The 17,351-nt window shown below is 31.9% G+C and overlaps 1 protein-coding gene and 1 pseudogene across 1 annotated transcript; one reads left to right on the forward strand and one right to left on the reverse strand.

Annotated features, from left to right (window-relative positions):
• Nucleotides 1–8,577: 8,577 nt before the first annotated feature.
• LOC124836794 (small polypeptide DEVIL 11-like) lies at nt 8,578–9,363 on the reverse strand. The gene has a single exon (XM_047311997.2). The coding sequence runs from the start codon at nt 9,180–9,182 to the stop codon at nt 8,940–8,942; it is 243 nt and encodes an 80-aa protein (XP_047167953.1). The 5' UTR covers nt 9,183–9,363; the 3' UTR covers nt 8,578–8,939.
• A 1,778-nt stretch (nt 9,364–11,141) lies between these two features.
• Nucleotides 11,142–16,996, forward strand: LOC148200999 (uncharacterized; annotated as a pseudogene).
• Nucleotides 16,997–17,351: the final 355 nt, after the last annotated feature.

Raw genomic sequence — 17,351 nt, forward strand, 5'->3', positions numbered from 1 at the left:
AATTGATTTTGCTTTAAAGAGAAACTGTTTGATTTTTTGCATTTAAAAATAAATATTGTATGAAAGCCTTGAAATGATCCGTTATCTAATAGAATTTTCCTTATAATCTGAGTTTGAAATGTTTGATTTTAGACTATTTTAAGTGAGTGTGTTTCAAAATTATGTTTCCTTATATTTAATATTTTAGAAAGGTGTTTGTTACATACTAAATGAATATAAGTCTCAGATAATTTGGTGAAGAGAAACCATTAAGACAAATGAATTATTCAGTCAAGCTAAAATCTAGAATTTTAACATTAATATATTCTTAACATAATTTGTCTTGAAAATTTAGTGAAACCTGGGGCATTTACTAGGATCCAAAACACCCATTTAGACAATTTACTTGACCCTGTCTAATATATTAGAAATAGTATTTCTTTTTGTTTTTTCCATTTTTCAATCCCGTGGTCCACCAAAATTTGGAGATTAATTTGATTAGGTGGGGGCATTAATCTGTTGTGTGTCTGCGGTTATAGAGATAGGTTTCAGGTAAACATAGCTGTATACCAATGCAACTTGGTACAACCATTAAGTATTATTTAAAAAAAAAATGAAAAAAATTGAACTCACTAAATTATTGATTTTAATGCACTTCAAAATTATCACAACCAACTAAAAGTTTAAATAAAAATAAAATAAAGAAAAAAAAAAGGATTTAACCATATTCAAAGCTATCCTATGGAGCCGTGTCAATGCACAGAAAGGAAGACAGCAGCGTTCATTGAAATCAATTGTCGTATTTTCTTTGTGGAAATGTTATGATAAAGTGATGGCATGAGATTAGAGGAAAATAAAACATCATATTAATGTAGGATACATAAGTTCTGCGAACATTTAATATTGTTTGCCTTCCAAGTTATATCAACACTAAATTTTGTCAACATGGTCAGAATAAGCGTTCGAACTGATTTTACTTCTCTTTTTTGTTTTCTCGTTATATATGTGTTTATTTCACATTTCACTATAAAGACTATTTTGGTTTGGTTAGAACATTCTATGGTTTTTACCTTTATACTAAAACATCCTAAAATGAAAAACCCTCCATCTCTCATTCTCTCTTCAAGCTACTTCCTCTCCATGAAAACCCGTTACAGCTCCCTTTTTTTCTTTGAGAAATGTGGAAAGATAAGAGAGTGAAGATTTGGAACCTATAAAAAGAGAGATGGTGAAGGAAAAATATTGGGGAAAGAGGAGATACGTGTTGATGATGGCAGAATTAAGCTACTTCTAGATTAAATTTTTCTGAAAACATTTTCTAATCTGTAAATACTAATAAACAAAGCTTAAAAATTAAGAGGTGAAACGGTCAATTTTTTTTTTTATTATAATTTTTACCAGAAGTGTTGGGTATTACAAATTTTATGGGGTGCGGAAAGGAAAGAGGAAGGTTCAAGAAGAAACAGTCTAATAAGAAATCATTGTGTCATTTTTTTCCTTTAACTTTTTTATAGTGGTTTATATATTTTGGGGGCTTCTTCCAACACTTTTGAAATTCCTTTCTGCACCCCCAAATTTTCCCATATCTCTAACCTACTCTTAATAGTTTTTATGTTTTGACTTTGACTAGGGGTTAAAACCCTATTTAAAACCCTTCAACCCATAACAACCTCTCATTTGCGTCTCATCCTTCACCTACACCTCTTTCTTCTCATTTGCACTTTTAAAATTTGGATTTTAAAATTTGATAAACAAAAAAACTTAACATATAACCAGATTTTAAAATTTGATAAATAAAAAAATTCACACTTGATCAAATTTTGAAATTTTGTAAAGAAAAGAATTCAAAATCAAATTTTCAAAAATTCATAATCAAATTTTAAAATTAAAAAATAATCAAATTTCTAAATATGAGACTTAGATTTCAAAATTCAGAAAATTTCATAACTAGATTTTGAAATCCAGCTTTGAATTTTCAGAACCAAATTTTGAAATTAGAAAATAAAATCCAAAAATAAATTTTAAAATCTAAAACTAGATTTTGAAATTCGAAAAAATTCAAAATTTTATTTTGAAATATAGTTTCAAAAAATCTAGAATCAAATTTGGAAATTCTAGATTTTGAAATTTGGAAAATTCAGAGTTTTCAAAATGATTTCTGAAAATCCAAAACATAATTTTAAAATCTGATAAAATTCATTACTGGATTTTAAAATATAAGAAAACTCATAATCAAATTTCAAAATTGGATAATTTTCGAAATCATATTTTGAAATCCGTAAAATATATATAATTTATAATGTTATAATGGGCATCACCATGGAATTTGGATGGGCAGAAGAAAAACGATAGGTGCAGAAAGAAAGACTCTTACATATTACACATGAGTTGGGTTCAAGTTATTGGGTTTTCTATGAATGGATTTTGGAAGATTATGGTTTTTTCTTCCTGCACCCCTTTCCCTTTAGAAATTTTGAATATTATATTTCAAAAAATTCGCATAACAAATAATTTGAAAATCACCTTATAGAATGGTCAATTTATAAATTATGATTTATGTTTTAAGAAAAGTTTGTCTACTCTCTTTTAAGAAAAGTTTGTGAGGATAATTACAAAAGGGCTTGCTCTCTCCTTGATTTGTTTGACAAAATTTAATAGTATTACAAATAACGAATGACTAAAAAGTTCACCGGTGGCTAACTAGAGTAGGTTACATTGTAATTTTCTTTTCTAGAATATACTAGTTAGAAAAGAGTATTTTGACAAAATAAAAATATCATCACTACGAGAATCACATAAACAATCTTTGATCTTCAAACAGGTGAACAAGATACTAGAACCCCAAGAGTAAAAATCTTTTTGGTATTGAGTCCTCGTCCTTAGTTAATAAACTGCATCCCTGTAGTTTACACTGTTAACAACATGCAAAAAAAGAGACAAATATATTATAGAACATTAATTATCAAAACGACTTTTCACCATACTCAGCTACAAAATTACAAGTAACAATAGTAGCATGTCTCAATAAGTACGTTTATACAACTATTCCAGAATTCAAACGCGTTTATCACGTTTAATCACCAACACAACAAAGCACAAATCAAAATCATTATTTGGACTTATTTTTTAGTCCAATAGCATCTTCCGTCCAAGGCCCACCTATTTTTTTTTGTCGTAAAATTAAAAAATGGCATGAATATTATGAATAACAAAAAATTTTACATCTTAGATTCCTAAATGGCACGTAATAAACTCTTTTTAGAAGCAAAAATTTCGCATTAAGAATGGGAACTAAAAATATGAACAAGCATGGGATCAGTTTTCGAGGCCATAAATTCAAAGTGACGTGACGTGACATTGCTCCAACACAAAAACTGAAGGAATAATTCGTTATGCATGGCTAATTATTTGAAATTTTTTATTTTAATTCGAAGTCGTTATCTTAGAATTACGAAATGATACATTCACGTAGAGACACCCAACGAACTAATTACATTAATTAATTTAATGCTTACAAGTTTATGATTTATAATTAGGCCTTTGGTTGTGGATAATATTAACTTTGTCTTCTAATACTTTAAGAAAATAAAAGAAAAGGAAAAAAAGTCACAAAGCTATTTATGGACAAACACACCCTCCTCCATTCTTTCTTTTTCAGAAAATTTCTCTATTGCCAGCTAGTGCATGCGTGTCTCTGAGTCGACTTTGACTCTGACAACTTTTTAGTTAAACAAATAATCCCGTAGTATTAAATGAAACAAAGTACTAATGATTAAGATTAAAAATATAACTCCATTTCCTAAACATTATTAAATCGAAAAGTATGCCCGTAAACCAAAACGGTAAATAATTTCATTTAAGGGTATTGTATTTTAATTCATATTATTTTAAAAGATCACTTATTCGAATAGTTTTATTTATTTTTTTATAAAACGAATTACTATTAATGCATGCATTTACATGAAAATGATACGTTGTGATTTTAAGGCATGCGTGCGGTGATGTGACGTTTGACCATACGTGGACCTATGTGCCTTAGGAGTTAGGTCAAGCCCAACATAACATCTTCTAACCCTATTTACTTTTTGTCTTTTATTAGGCCCCTACTCTTAACCCACGGGCTTTTTCTGTTACCTAATAAAATTTTACTCACCTACTAACAATTTTAATTTTATATAAAACTAAAATGGGATCCATTTATAATAATAAAATTTATAAATTTATTATCCTTAAATTTTAAAATTTTAAACTAGAAGTCGTGTTATAATTTTTCATATAAATTTTCTTGATATTAAAATTTTCTTTTATAGATCTAAAAGTGATATTAAAGTCTCAATAATCTTATAACACCCTCATACGAAAGTTAAAGACTATGCTCAGTTATGATTTTTTGGTATCAAAACTTGTATTATATATAATTTCTAAATATTTCATCAAAAGATGTAACTTCTATTCATGGTGGGTTTTATTGAAAAATCAGATGAAAAATGGGCCTAGTAGTCTAATACTCTAAAGGGATAAAGTAATTCCCCATCTCATGGTCTATTTTCTATATAGGGTATGTAGCTATCTTAACTTTCTGTGTGGGGTTGTACTTGCACCGATTTTATTTTATAACTAATATTATAATAATAATATAGTGATAATACAATCTTTTATGTATATCTAAAATGCTGGTGAAGACATAAATACATAAGTACATTCTTTTTATAACTTATGTTATGAACTCGATCTTATCCAATTTTCAATATTAATTGAACAATTGGGTTATTAATAGAAATGTTGGTAAGAGTCAATATCAGTATCACTCAACTCAACTATTTATCAGTTAGTATACAAATAAAAGATTTGATGGGTCATGTGTAATTATTACTTACATTTTCAATATAAAAAACAAAACGCATCAACAAATGAGGAGTTTTGACTAATAAGTAAGACCAAAAAGGATCGAGCTTTTGAAGAGAGTGCATGAAGTTAGTGTATGCCATAAAAGGAAAAGCTTTAAAGGTTGATACATCTTTAAGTTATAAATGTTTTTTTTTTATGATAAACTTAATATAAATTGAGAGAAAAAAAAGTATAGAATATAGTGCATTTTGACACGATGAAGGAAGTGCATAAATTTTGATGGAAATAGACGTTAGGAGAAGGGTCCAAAAGATGGAAGAAAAAGTAGGGCTTGCAATAATTATGGAATAGGACTATAGGAGCTATCAACTAATAATTAGGAGTGATGTAGTTTCATAATAATTCAGATGCGCACACTGTTGGAGATCTTTCAACAAACTAGACAAAGATGGATCAAAGTGGGGACAATGGTTAATCAATGAATTTCGATTACTTTTTGACCATAATTAACATAAATAACTCATCAAATTTATCTATCATCTTAAGATCATGCACCATATCTCTGTTCCCTATCACGTTCATTCAAACCCTATAATTACTTTTACAATAATCTTAATATCTTTTCCTTATTTATCCAATCATCTGTGTCTTACTTTTTCACTTTTCTATTCCTCTCTTCACTTCTGTACAAGAAATCATTGTTTCGTGAATGCATAGTCAAAAAATGTGGGGAAGGGGTAAATCAATAAAAGATACCACGCTGACTCTCTCAGTTCTTTCCAACTCACACTCACTATTCACTAATACTTATTAATACCAACACAAACCAGTCAAATCATATTTAATATGCTTTAACCAAATTCAAATATCGGTGAAGATTTCATAGATCGTTAAACTATAAGTGGGTTTTGATGTGAGATGATTATGTTTTCACTTTTTAAAGATTTGTTCTAATTTATATTTAAGGCTTGTGTTATCAACACAAAAACTTATGTAAGTAAAAAAAATATATGTCTAGAACCTTTTTTCTTATTAAATTTACCGAAAAATTGTTTAAATGGACTTTTCTTTTTTAAAATTGATTGAATAGATGTCCTTTCGGCAAGTGCAAACAAACTTCAATCATTAACATCTCAACTTATCTTAAATTTTGAGAATGATTCTTCTTTGATTACATACAAACAAAGTGCACCAAAAGAAGGTTTTGAAGGGAAAGCAAAATCTTCCTTTTGACCAGAAAAAACAATAACCTACTAGACTATATGGCCATTAATAAATGCTTTCACAGTACCAATTAGAGAAATATAAATATGAAGCATGTTAAAACGATAAAACTTTTTCGATACCCTTTTAAATAATTTAGATTACTTAATTTGTATTCATCACTCTTAAAATAGTTGTTACAAAGTTTATATGTACACACATAAATATATACAACTTGCTTCCTATACTTTTTTATTTAATTATGCAACAAACGAATCCTCTATTTTTTTTTCTTTCATTCTGTTCAACTATACTCGGATTAAGTTTGCATCATTTTAAATTAAAAACTCGTTTCTATTGATAAATGGCTTATTTAACTTATTGGTTGTAAAATAGAAATGGTTGGGGTGAAATTTTGTTGGTTCTATGTGCATTTATATTTTGCAGTAATGGAAACTGTAAAATGTGAAACACGACCCTGCTTGTGGAATGTTCATCTAAATTTGTTTAGCTTTAAATAACCAAATAAACAAAACAGTGTTCGGTTCATTGTCTCTGTATCTACAATATACCCTTCTCAAGGCTCGTGGCATGTCGTTTGTTTCTAACACTTTTATTTTATTTATCACAAATTTAAAATCTCCGAAAAATAAATTAAAATTAAAACCAAGTCAAATCCATAAACAAATAATTAATCATTTTTCTAAGTGAAAAGTTTTTAAATTAAAAAAAAAGTCAATTCTAAAGCAGATTCTAAATAAATAAAAAAAAACTTTTGGATAATCTTAAATGAAAAAATATATAATTATATGTTTCTATCGCGTTTAAATTGAAGTAAAAGATCGTTTGAATAATTTTTCTTCAATCTATTCTTTAAAACGTTTTTTAAAAATAAAATCATAAATATACAATGATTATTCTATCAATTGACAAATTTGGATAAGAACATAATGAATATTTTATTTTGTATTCAAAGTTTATTTTATAAATATACGTTATATTAACTAAATGCTCCTGTCTCATCTTATTTGACAATAGTTCACATTATTTCATTTCATTCATTTTCACACACAACATAATATGAGGTTACGTCATCTTAGTACCGAACACGGAATAGAAAAATGATGGTTCTCGTTAATAAGCAGTTGGGTAGAACAGGACGAAGTCAGATGACAAATTTAAATGTATATGACTTTCAAAGTAGTTAATGTAAAGAGAAGAACAGAACATACTATGTAAAATAATTTTACATTATTAGGTAACGAAAAATTATGGCATATAGCAATAATAATTGACACTATTTAAATATAAAATGACATTATTTTTTAGTTTAAGTTTAGGGAAACTAATGCTATTAACGAAATAATATATTATTTTATTTTTTAATAAAAAAAACTGCGATAGTGGGTATTAATATGATAATTTATGCGTGTGTGATAGAATAAGGTGTTTGCGTGAGAGTTCATGTTTGGGTGTCTTTGTGTTGCAATTGTCAACAACTCATCATCCATGCGACTTCCTGCCAGCCTGCCATTCCCAAAGCCATGATGAAGGAAAATAATAAAATAACATAAAATAAAAATAAAATAAAATAAAAATAAAATAAAAATAGTTTTACACTTTTACTAAGACAAACAAACTGTATAACTTTTTACTGCACAAAGCTTCACCGCATGTGGATGTTTTTCTGCAGTTAGACGCCAAAGAAAAGAGCATTATTTAGATCAAAGAAATGACCCAAATTAGCTAATGAAGCAATGGTTCATTCCCAAGGCCAAGCAATTCAAATTCACCTCACCCTCAATAAATTCTTGGTCCAATGTACCCTCTAAATAATAAAGCAACGCACGTTGTGCCAAGGATCAGGACGAGGAAAAAGAATAACACACCAAAAATACCTCCTGAGCAACATTATAGGGTCAAAGTGGTCCATCCACTGGTCAAACAACTCAACTCCACCTAGCACATTCAGGACACTTTCGTCATTCACATCTCACAAATAAACTATTTTCCATTAAGAATCCTGCCAAAACAACCTTATCACCTTCTAGAATAACCTTCATTCTTTTCACTTCCAATGTTTTCTCATCTCGACCACTTCTCACCTACGCGCTTATTGCTTAAATCAACGATACCAACCACGGTTGGTTTTCCCTCACCACTGTACAAGTTTAATGATGTCCGTTTATGATTGTGATTACGAGTAATAACAGTTCTTAACTTCCATGCTTTCCTTGTCATAAAATTAATTGCGGAAAAAGATTAAACAAAGCCCGATGTTGCGTCAGCCTAACCACGTTTAGATCTACACAGTGCAGACCCTATAGCTTACCTCATCTCGGCTGCAATGGCTTCAGGGAATCTCAGAGATTTTTAAGATCTCAATCAAACACGCACCCATCACTTCTTCCTCAATCCCAAAGAGAAACAACTCCCACAAACGGAAACTGAATCGAAAGCCTAAAAAGATGAGAAGTTGTATTTAAGAGGAGCATGAAAAAAAAAACAAAAAAGGAAAAGAAAATATAAAAGCAGAGGCAACCGGCAGAATTTTTATCTCTCTAAGCTATATCATATATTTCAATTAATCTCTCCATTCTAAACATGTCTCCTCTATCAGTTCTCAGACAGCCAAGAAAATTATCAAAGGTAACACCAAACATGACTACCCTCCATTGACGGGGGTTCCCAGAACAACCTTAAAAAAAAGAAAAAAGCAAACAAAATTGAAAATTTCTAGCCAAGAGAAACAATTTTTTTATGTACAGGTATATCTCAAGCGGCCTCCATAACACCGAAAAGGGATCTGATCTAAAGCGAAAGAAAAAGACTGAGGGGACTCAAAAAGAGAGAGCTTTATGCACTCTCAACAACCCATCGTGTCTCCCTCACAAACCCTTTTCTTCTCTTCACGAATCGCTGTAGTCACGCCAGCATATGAGCATTGTGACACACCGCCTCATGATGTAGAAGCGCGCCCTTTGCTCCTTCACGAGCCTGGCACACTTGCTGGCAAAGGCACACCTTCTCTGGGAGGAATTCTTGATGAATGGGGTAGTGGAGGACCTGCTTCTGGTGGATCCTTCTTTCTTGGAGAGCTTCCACTTCTCATCGAAGTACAGAGTGGGTGTGGTGGATACAGAAGAAGCCATGGAGATGAAATCAAAGGGATGAGAGGGAGAGGGAAAAGGAGAAACTTTGGGCTGTGGGGTGTGGGAAGTGAATTAATTTACTGAGAGACTGAATCACTGAGGAAGGGATGAAGGGTAGGGTGAGTATTTATAAGGGGTTAGATTGGAAAAAGGGGTAGCTGATGAGGGGGGGTCTCATGTGTGTGGCAGTGTGTGTCACCTGGTTCTTCCTTTGCCTTGAGAGCCCCACCCTTAGGTTTTTTTAATGGTAAATACTGGTAAATGAAATGACTTTTTATTTATTTATTTATTGCATAATGATATAATATGAATAATAATATATATAATAAAGGTTGGTTATGAAAAGTATTATTATAGTGAGGTGGGTTCCCAATGCCGACGTCAGTGGTGAAAGGGAGAGCGGAAATTGAATGCAGGAAATCTTAGACTGATACTTTGTTCATTTTGGTAGGGAAAGAGAAAGAAAAATAGAGAAAAAAGGAGTGAGGTAAGGTAAGTAGGTAACTGTAAAATTGTGTGTGAATGTGGTGAGTCTGAAACTGAGAGGAAAGATGGTCAGAGGATGAATTTGGGAGTGAAAAAGTTGAGTGATTGGGAAACCTTGGTGGTGAAAAAGAGCATTATTTGATTTTCCTTTGTAGGCTAGAAGTGGGCGAATGCAGAAGAGATTCTAAGAGGTGGGGGACCAAGAGTGTTTGTTTATGTTGCTGTTCACTAATTTTACCTATGTGATCTGGAACCCACTTTTACTTCTACTGTGGATGGATAAAGCTCTCTTGTCTGTTACAAAGCCTATGTTTTTTTCTTCAAAAGGGATTGTCATTTTCTCAGTGGAATTTAGGAATCTTGCCTCATATCTCTTTTTTAGGACAACAGCTTATTTATGCTCCTTTGTGTCATTTGGCTCTTTTACAAAACCAAATGCACATCATATTAGTGCTGAGGTGACAACAGATTCTAGTTGAAAATCGTGTCATGCTTTAGTTTTTTTTTTACACTTATTTTCCCCTAACTCCTATAACCTCATTAATAAAACTATCTCTATCCCTTTTTGTTTCCTTCGTAATTAAAGCATCTCAATTTTTACTTACAACAAATGCCTCAAATCTCACTCTCTTTTTCGTTTTATGGGAATAAAAGGTATCGTAATTCGTTTTAATACCGTGTTTGAACACGCTTATTGTAGTAGTTTTTCACGTTCCAATAAAACTCACTGTCCCAATAATTATCTTCTCTCAAACTTCATCATAGTACGAATATAAATCTTTAGTTAAATTTTAATTAAGCAACCTTTGGGTTAGGCTCAAAAAACTAACACTTTTTTTTTAATAAATTCACTTTAGAATAAAAACATTTCAATATAAATCATCTCACTTTTAAAGTTAATCTCATCCATTTAAAATCAATGTTCTCCATAATATGCGCAGTCTTTGCCCCAAATCAACACCGTCGCGAGCATTTCTTATCTATTTGCATATTAATTGATCGCAGCCAAATGAAATTTCTACTCACATTTTTATAAATCGGTATTTTATTTTTCGTTGTCATAGAATTTACCGCTCTATATTATTTTTTTAAACGTTTTTTTTTCTTGTCAAACGTTATAAAAAGCCAATCATTTTCATAATGTAGTTATTTTTATTGTCAATGGTTGTAAAATTGTTTCAAAGACAAAGTAAATAGAGGTCTTTATAATTGTTGATAGTTATGTTATAAATGGTCAAATAATTATTCTTGTATAGTAGAGACGGAGCAACGTATAGACCGGGCGTTCGTATTGTGTACCAGTAGGGACCGGGTAGCGTATAGACAGGGCGTTCGTATTGTGTACCAATAGGGATCGACAACGTATAGATCGGGCGTCCGTATTATGTACCAGTAGGGACCGACAGCGTATAGACCGGACGTTCGTAGGACCAGTAATTACCCAGTTACGCGACTTTGTCGCTCGTAACCTGGATGAACAGCAACTCATATGAGCCGGCCGGCTATAAGACCAGATATCAGGAGGCCGGCCGACCCTACTGTCAGTTGACCAGATTAAGATTAAGATTAAGGTAAGTAGTTGCTAAAAGCTATTGGGCCGAAGTTGGGCCATGATTAACCTTTCATTAATCCCAAGTCCATAACAAAAACTATAAATACAGGTCAAAGGTGAGTGGTAGGAGAGGACATTTACTGGACATTTATTACTGTTATATTGAAAACGTCATTGCTCTCAAGACTTTGGCATCGGAGAATCTTTTGCAGGTCTCCTCCACCCGCACGCAGAGGAGGGAAAGGAAGAGTAGGGAGCGGGACCGGACGACAGAGAGACTGAAAGAGAGAGACGTGGAGGTATTAGACGACTCAGTCCCCCTACAACCGAAACAATTCTTAAAACATAAAGTAGGTAATGATTTTGGTATGATAGACATTTTTATTAAGAGAATAATTACCAATATGGTTGTATTGAGATTGATTCGATCGCGTTTGACTTATAAAAAAAATGCATTTAGTGCATTTTATGAGATGAATTAGTTTTAAAAGTAGACATAATGTATTTTATATGACAAATTTAGGTTATACTTGAAGTTGTCTCAATGAGTTAACAAATTCTTAAAAAGTAAAGCTTTTATTAATTATATTAAAAAAAATTTTAATAGATAATATTATTTGATACTTATTTATATATTTTAATTTGGTTTTGGTTTTATCTTTCGTCGATGTGAGATTTTTAACACATTTCTTACACTGAAGCATATCTTTGATACCATGTGAAGAAGTGGGCTTTAAGCTTAATCTAACTTTACAAAACTTACTTGTAAGATAAAATTTACACTCAGCTTGTATATTCTAATTTAGTTTATCTCTAGTTGATGTAAAACTTCAAACAATATACATTTTTTATAAAAATGAGAATGATAATTTTACATTTGTTAAGAGGTTTTGGAAAATATATTCCAGTATATTTACTTTTAGAAAAGTTAATCCTTTCCATAGTAAATAAAAAATATTTTTCACAAAAGTTATCTATTCCTATTATAAAAAATAATATTTTTAAAATATTAATGTTGGCATTATTAATGTAAGTTTAATGGACTCTAATATGATATAAACAATTTTTCTAAAATTATTTTAAATTTTTTTATTAAATAAATATTTATGTTACACTAGCATTAATGTATCTTACATTAAGCTAATTTTTTAGAAAAAAAGAAGTTTAAAAATTGCAAAATTATTTTTATTTTTTTATTAAATAAATGTATTAAAACGACAATAAATTAAACAAATATAAAAATTAAAAAAAAATTAACATTAATTTTATTTATTTTAAATATTTATATTTATTTAAATTATCATTGATTCAACCTACAAAATACTTAAAATAAATATTAAAAATAAATAAAGTTAGTTACAACACATACACTAACCTTATTAGGTTTAATATTTTACTATAATTAACATAGATTATTATGGATATTTGTGTTTCTCAGGTTGAATATAGACGTAAATTATTTTAGTTTAAAGAACAAGATTTAAAGACAATAAATCTTTTCACTTATAATTTTATATTTTTCATTTTTTATATAAATATCATTATATTTATCTTTTTCATTTACATTCATAAATCTCTTCATCCTTATAATTTCATCCACACTAATCTCCTTCACACACTTTTGTCCATCTCCCACATTCATTAACATTCATATCTCATTCATCTACATTTTTATTTCATCTTTTTCATATACATTTGTTTTCTTATCTTTCTTATTCATACTCATCTATTTTTCAATATTCATCTTTTTCATTTATACTTACTTCTAAGTCCATTATACTTAAATATTTATTTTTTATTTATATTATTTCAACTTGGAGATGTTGTAATTTTTTTTAATTATTATCATTAACATCGCCCAAGTCTTCGCAAATTATATTAATATTAAAAATAATAAAAATATTTATGTTTTTATCTAATAAATGAATTTTAAAAATAATCGATTAAATGAATTATATGGAGTCGATTACAGAATCGGCTTTTCCTTAAACTAGCTCCATCATTAATCAGCCACACCATATCGAAATAGTTCCACCACCTGCACCAATGACATAATATGGTAAAAAACCAATTATCCCCACAAATCTTCCCTCTTTGGCGACATGAGATGAGGAGGTTATCTCAAAAATCCCTGAAAGATAACACTTTTGACACCTCCAACTCCTTCCGCACAATAAACCAAACACACCCCTAATATCGGTCAAATCGACGCTAAATTGTTTTAATTAAAAATTTAATTTAATTTTTTTTTACAACACTAGTTATGGTCGACCTTAAGAACTGATGCTTGACCATTTTATGTACATCGACGTTAAAATTTACTTTTTCTTATTACTAAATACTTTTTACCCACGTTAAATGCTGATTTTCTCTTATTGTTTAATTTTTTTTATATTTAAATTGTTTTAGTAAATTTGTGAATACCAACAAGACATTATTATTAAATATTTTTATTAAATATAAAATATTTCAAAGAATATGATCTCTTATTATACAAAAATCATTTAAATCATCGTCTCCTTTAATTATTAGGTAGAATTCACGAGATCTATCAAATAAAAAGATACTGAGATCACGTATGTGAAAACTTACCAAATAAATAATAGTTTGTTAAAACGAAGGTATCACATTATTCACATATTTCAATAAACAATATATCATTTTCACACCATAGATAATACTTTCTTAAAGTACAAATAGACAATAATTATTGATACTGTTAAATTAGTGAGAGAAGTTTTTGTATTATTATATACGACTATAAGAAAGACATTATTGAGAACTAACAGCCAATGCTTTTGTGTATAATATTTCCATATTTTTCTATAAAAACAAAATCTAATCATTTTGCTTACTCATTTACCATAAACAGTGAATGAAAATGTTGACAAACATGTAAGATCAAATTTCAATCGTTGTCCGATAATTAATAACAGACAAAAGAGAAAAGAAAAGTGTCCTGAACCATATGTTGAAAAATCTTTCACTTATATGCTACTTAACACAAACTTTTAGAATCCAATAACTCAAAATGGACATGCATATACCTAAAGCAGTGCCATTACACATGATCAATTGAATAAAATGAATAATAAAAAAAAATAATAATAATAGAACATTAACGTATTATATTATATTACGACAAAAGAAATAGAAAAAGGAGTTAGTTGGGTTGATAAAACATAACCACCACCAAGTTGATAGGTATGAATTTTGAATGCAAAAGGTACGTGTATGACGAAGTGACCAATACCAAAGTCACTCTCCCTTTTACCTACTCTTGAAGGGTACAGAGGCCTACAAAGCCTTCTTCATTTTCCTGCTTATGTCATCTCTTACCTCTCAAGCATTCTCTGCAATGGGTGCACCAGTGACGAGCCACCCACCACCACCACACCCTATAAGAAACTTCTGATTCTGTGAATGTTTGTATTTTCCATCGCTGTGTTGCTTCTTGCTTTTGCGTTAGGGTAAAAGATAAAAAAAAAAAAAAAAAACCCAAAACGAAAGGTGCATGATACGTATTGTGGATGTGACCGTACGTGGGAGAGTCGGGGTCCATTCTACTTGTGCCCTATTGGTGAAGCTCTCTTATATCAGCAAGGGAAGAGTGTGTGTGACCCACAGTGACATATCAGAAGCCGTGTTTATTGTACGAACCCTGATCCAACATAGCACCATTGTTGCCTTTAATTAGCTACCCTATGAGGTGCTCGTCTGCATGTGCAACAAACAAGTTGCGACGTATCAAATTTTTCCTTTTACTTTAATTTCATCATCATCATCATCATCATAATATATAGGCATCGCAATGGCAAAGGCCGTGATGGGAAATATCACTGCTCCTCTCTGTAACTTCTCATCAACTCTTTGGTTTACATTTCAATGTCCAAACAAATGAATCTCTCCCTGAAAATGGACAATTCCTTTTCGAACTCACTCCCCACCAATATCAAACTATCGTCCAACGTCACGGGGTTGAGTTTCAATTATTGTGACTGTCTTTTGATAATTCAAACCGCAAATAATGTCTCCAAACTTCTTTTTTCCCATAGTTGGAGTCTTTGCTTTCAGGTCATTGTATGTGGTAGCAATCATGGACCCCTTTCTTTTAAAACTTTGGTCAATTATGTATGGAAATAAAAGGGCTGTGCATTCAAAGAACGATCTCTATTAATCGTCTATAGGAAATTTGCACGAGTGTAACTCTGACTTTTCTGGACTATTCCGATCTTGTTTTACAGATTTAGTATGTACACTCTTAAATGCACTTCCCACTGTCCTACACCTCGAGAGCACTTATGAACTTTCGGTAAAAATAATGGTTTGGTGGTTATTTATTCCTTGTCGGCATTCTTATCTTTTGATTCTATTCCCACTCCATATATGCCTGTTAAATTCTATTTTACTTATCTGCAAATACTTTACAATTACTTCTAATCTCCTCTTAACATTTCTTATTTATTTTATTAATAATATATGATACTTTAAAATGTAAATTTGTCTTACACTCTGTTTTTCTTCCTTTACAAATATACTTTCCTACTATTTGAGTCCTATCATATGTTATTCTATGAACGTAATCTGTTTAAAGTATATTATTCTATAAGAAATTATTTACAATTTTTTGAAAGTGAGTTTTGATTACTCATTCTATTATTACTCGAATTGCTAATACGGATCTCTAGTAAAAAAAGATTTTTTAACGCGCTATATACGTCTCGGTTTTACTGAAACCAAAGCGTATAAAAGCGCGCTGGCATTATCGTAGTTTTAACGAAAGTATATGCTTCGGTTGTCCGAGAACCGATGCCTAAAGGGGGATACTGCCTCGGTTCTGAAAACAACCGAGTCAAAAAACTCTGATTCCACTTGCAAAAAGGACTTTTCACTTGACAACTTTTCTGATATAAAGGTTCTACCTCGGTTATCTGACCAATCGAGGCAATAGAGGAGGTGAGAGAGGGTAAATATGATATTAGATTTTCACCTCCACATTTTCTCTCGACCCAACCACCTCCCTCCTCTCTGACTCACTCTCATCAACCACTGCCAACCCCTCGTCCCTCCTCTACTCCTCCTCCTCCCTTCCCAACCCCAACATCGCCACCACCACCAACAACCCCAACACCACCAGGCGATGCCCAATGGTGCTCCCTCTACGACCTCTTCTACCTCGTCTTCAAAAACGTCGTCGACAAGCTCAAGCCACACATCACCCTCTCCAATCTCTCCCTATCCTCCGACTACGCCACTGCCATGGTCCTCTCCTACCTCGCCCACAACCTCTTCGCCAAAACCCTCACTACCCGCTACTCCCTCGATCCGTACCTCGTCTCCAAAATCACCAACATGGTCACCTGCCTCCTCGCTACTCCCTCGATCTGTTACTCGTTGGTCACCACCGCCTCCTCGAGACCACCCAGGCCTTTGAGGAACTCACATCCCTCCCCAACATATGCGGCGCCATCGACACCACCCTCGTCAACCTCCGCTCCAACCCCAACAGCAACCCTAACCTCAACCCCTACCGTTGTCGCTAGGCTTCCCCTCTCTTTTCCTCCAGGTCGTCTTCGATCACAAGATCTTTTGGGACGTCTGCGTCAAGGCCCTCAGTGGCACCAACGACGCCACCCACTTCCGCGACAGCCTCCTCTACCGCCCTCTACTGCCCTTTCTCCTCATCCTGATCTCCCCTAGTGGGATAGGCACCCCCGCGCAGAACCTGTTCGATGAAATGCTCATGAAGGGAAGGAGTGTATGGGGTAGTGTTTGACTTTGCCAATCCACCGAGAGGTTCAATCCTACCGAGGTTTCAAGTTGGCGTTAATTGGATTACACCAAACATCCCTATTCCTTCTAAATCGAAGCCTGAAGCTACTTGTGACACCAAACTAAGAAGGTACTTTGATTATGTGTTACAAAGTTAGTGTTGTTAAGGCTGGTGTAGTTGTTGTGCTGGTAGAATTGATGGTGTAGTTGTTGTGCTGGTAGAATTGAGGATGTAGTTGTTGTGCTCTCAGCCTCATCATTTTGTTTGATGATTTCACACTTGTATATTTTGTGAATGAAATTGTTATACTTCAAAAGTAGCTCATCATCTCTTGTTTACAATTTTTGGTTTCAATGCT

Source organism: Vigna umbellata, chromosome 4 (assembly GCF_029865625.1).
Source record: "Vigna umbellata cultivar VRB3 chromosome 4, Vumbellata_1.0, whole genome shotgun sequence".
NCBI lineage: Eukaryota > Viridiplantae > Streptophyta > Magnoliopsida > Fabales > Fabaceae > Vigna > Vigna umbellata.

Excerpts from the sequence above, each read along its gene's own strand:
- LOC124836794 (XM_047311997.2), bottom strand. The coding sequence starts at position 9,182 with ATGGCTTCTTCTGTATCCACCACACCCACTCTGTACTTCGATGAGAAG.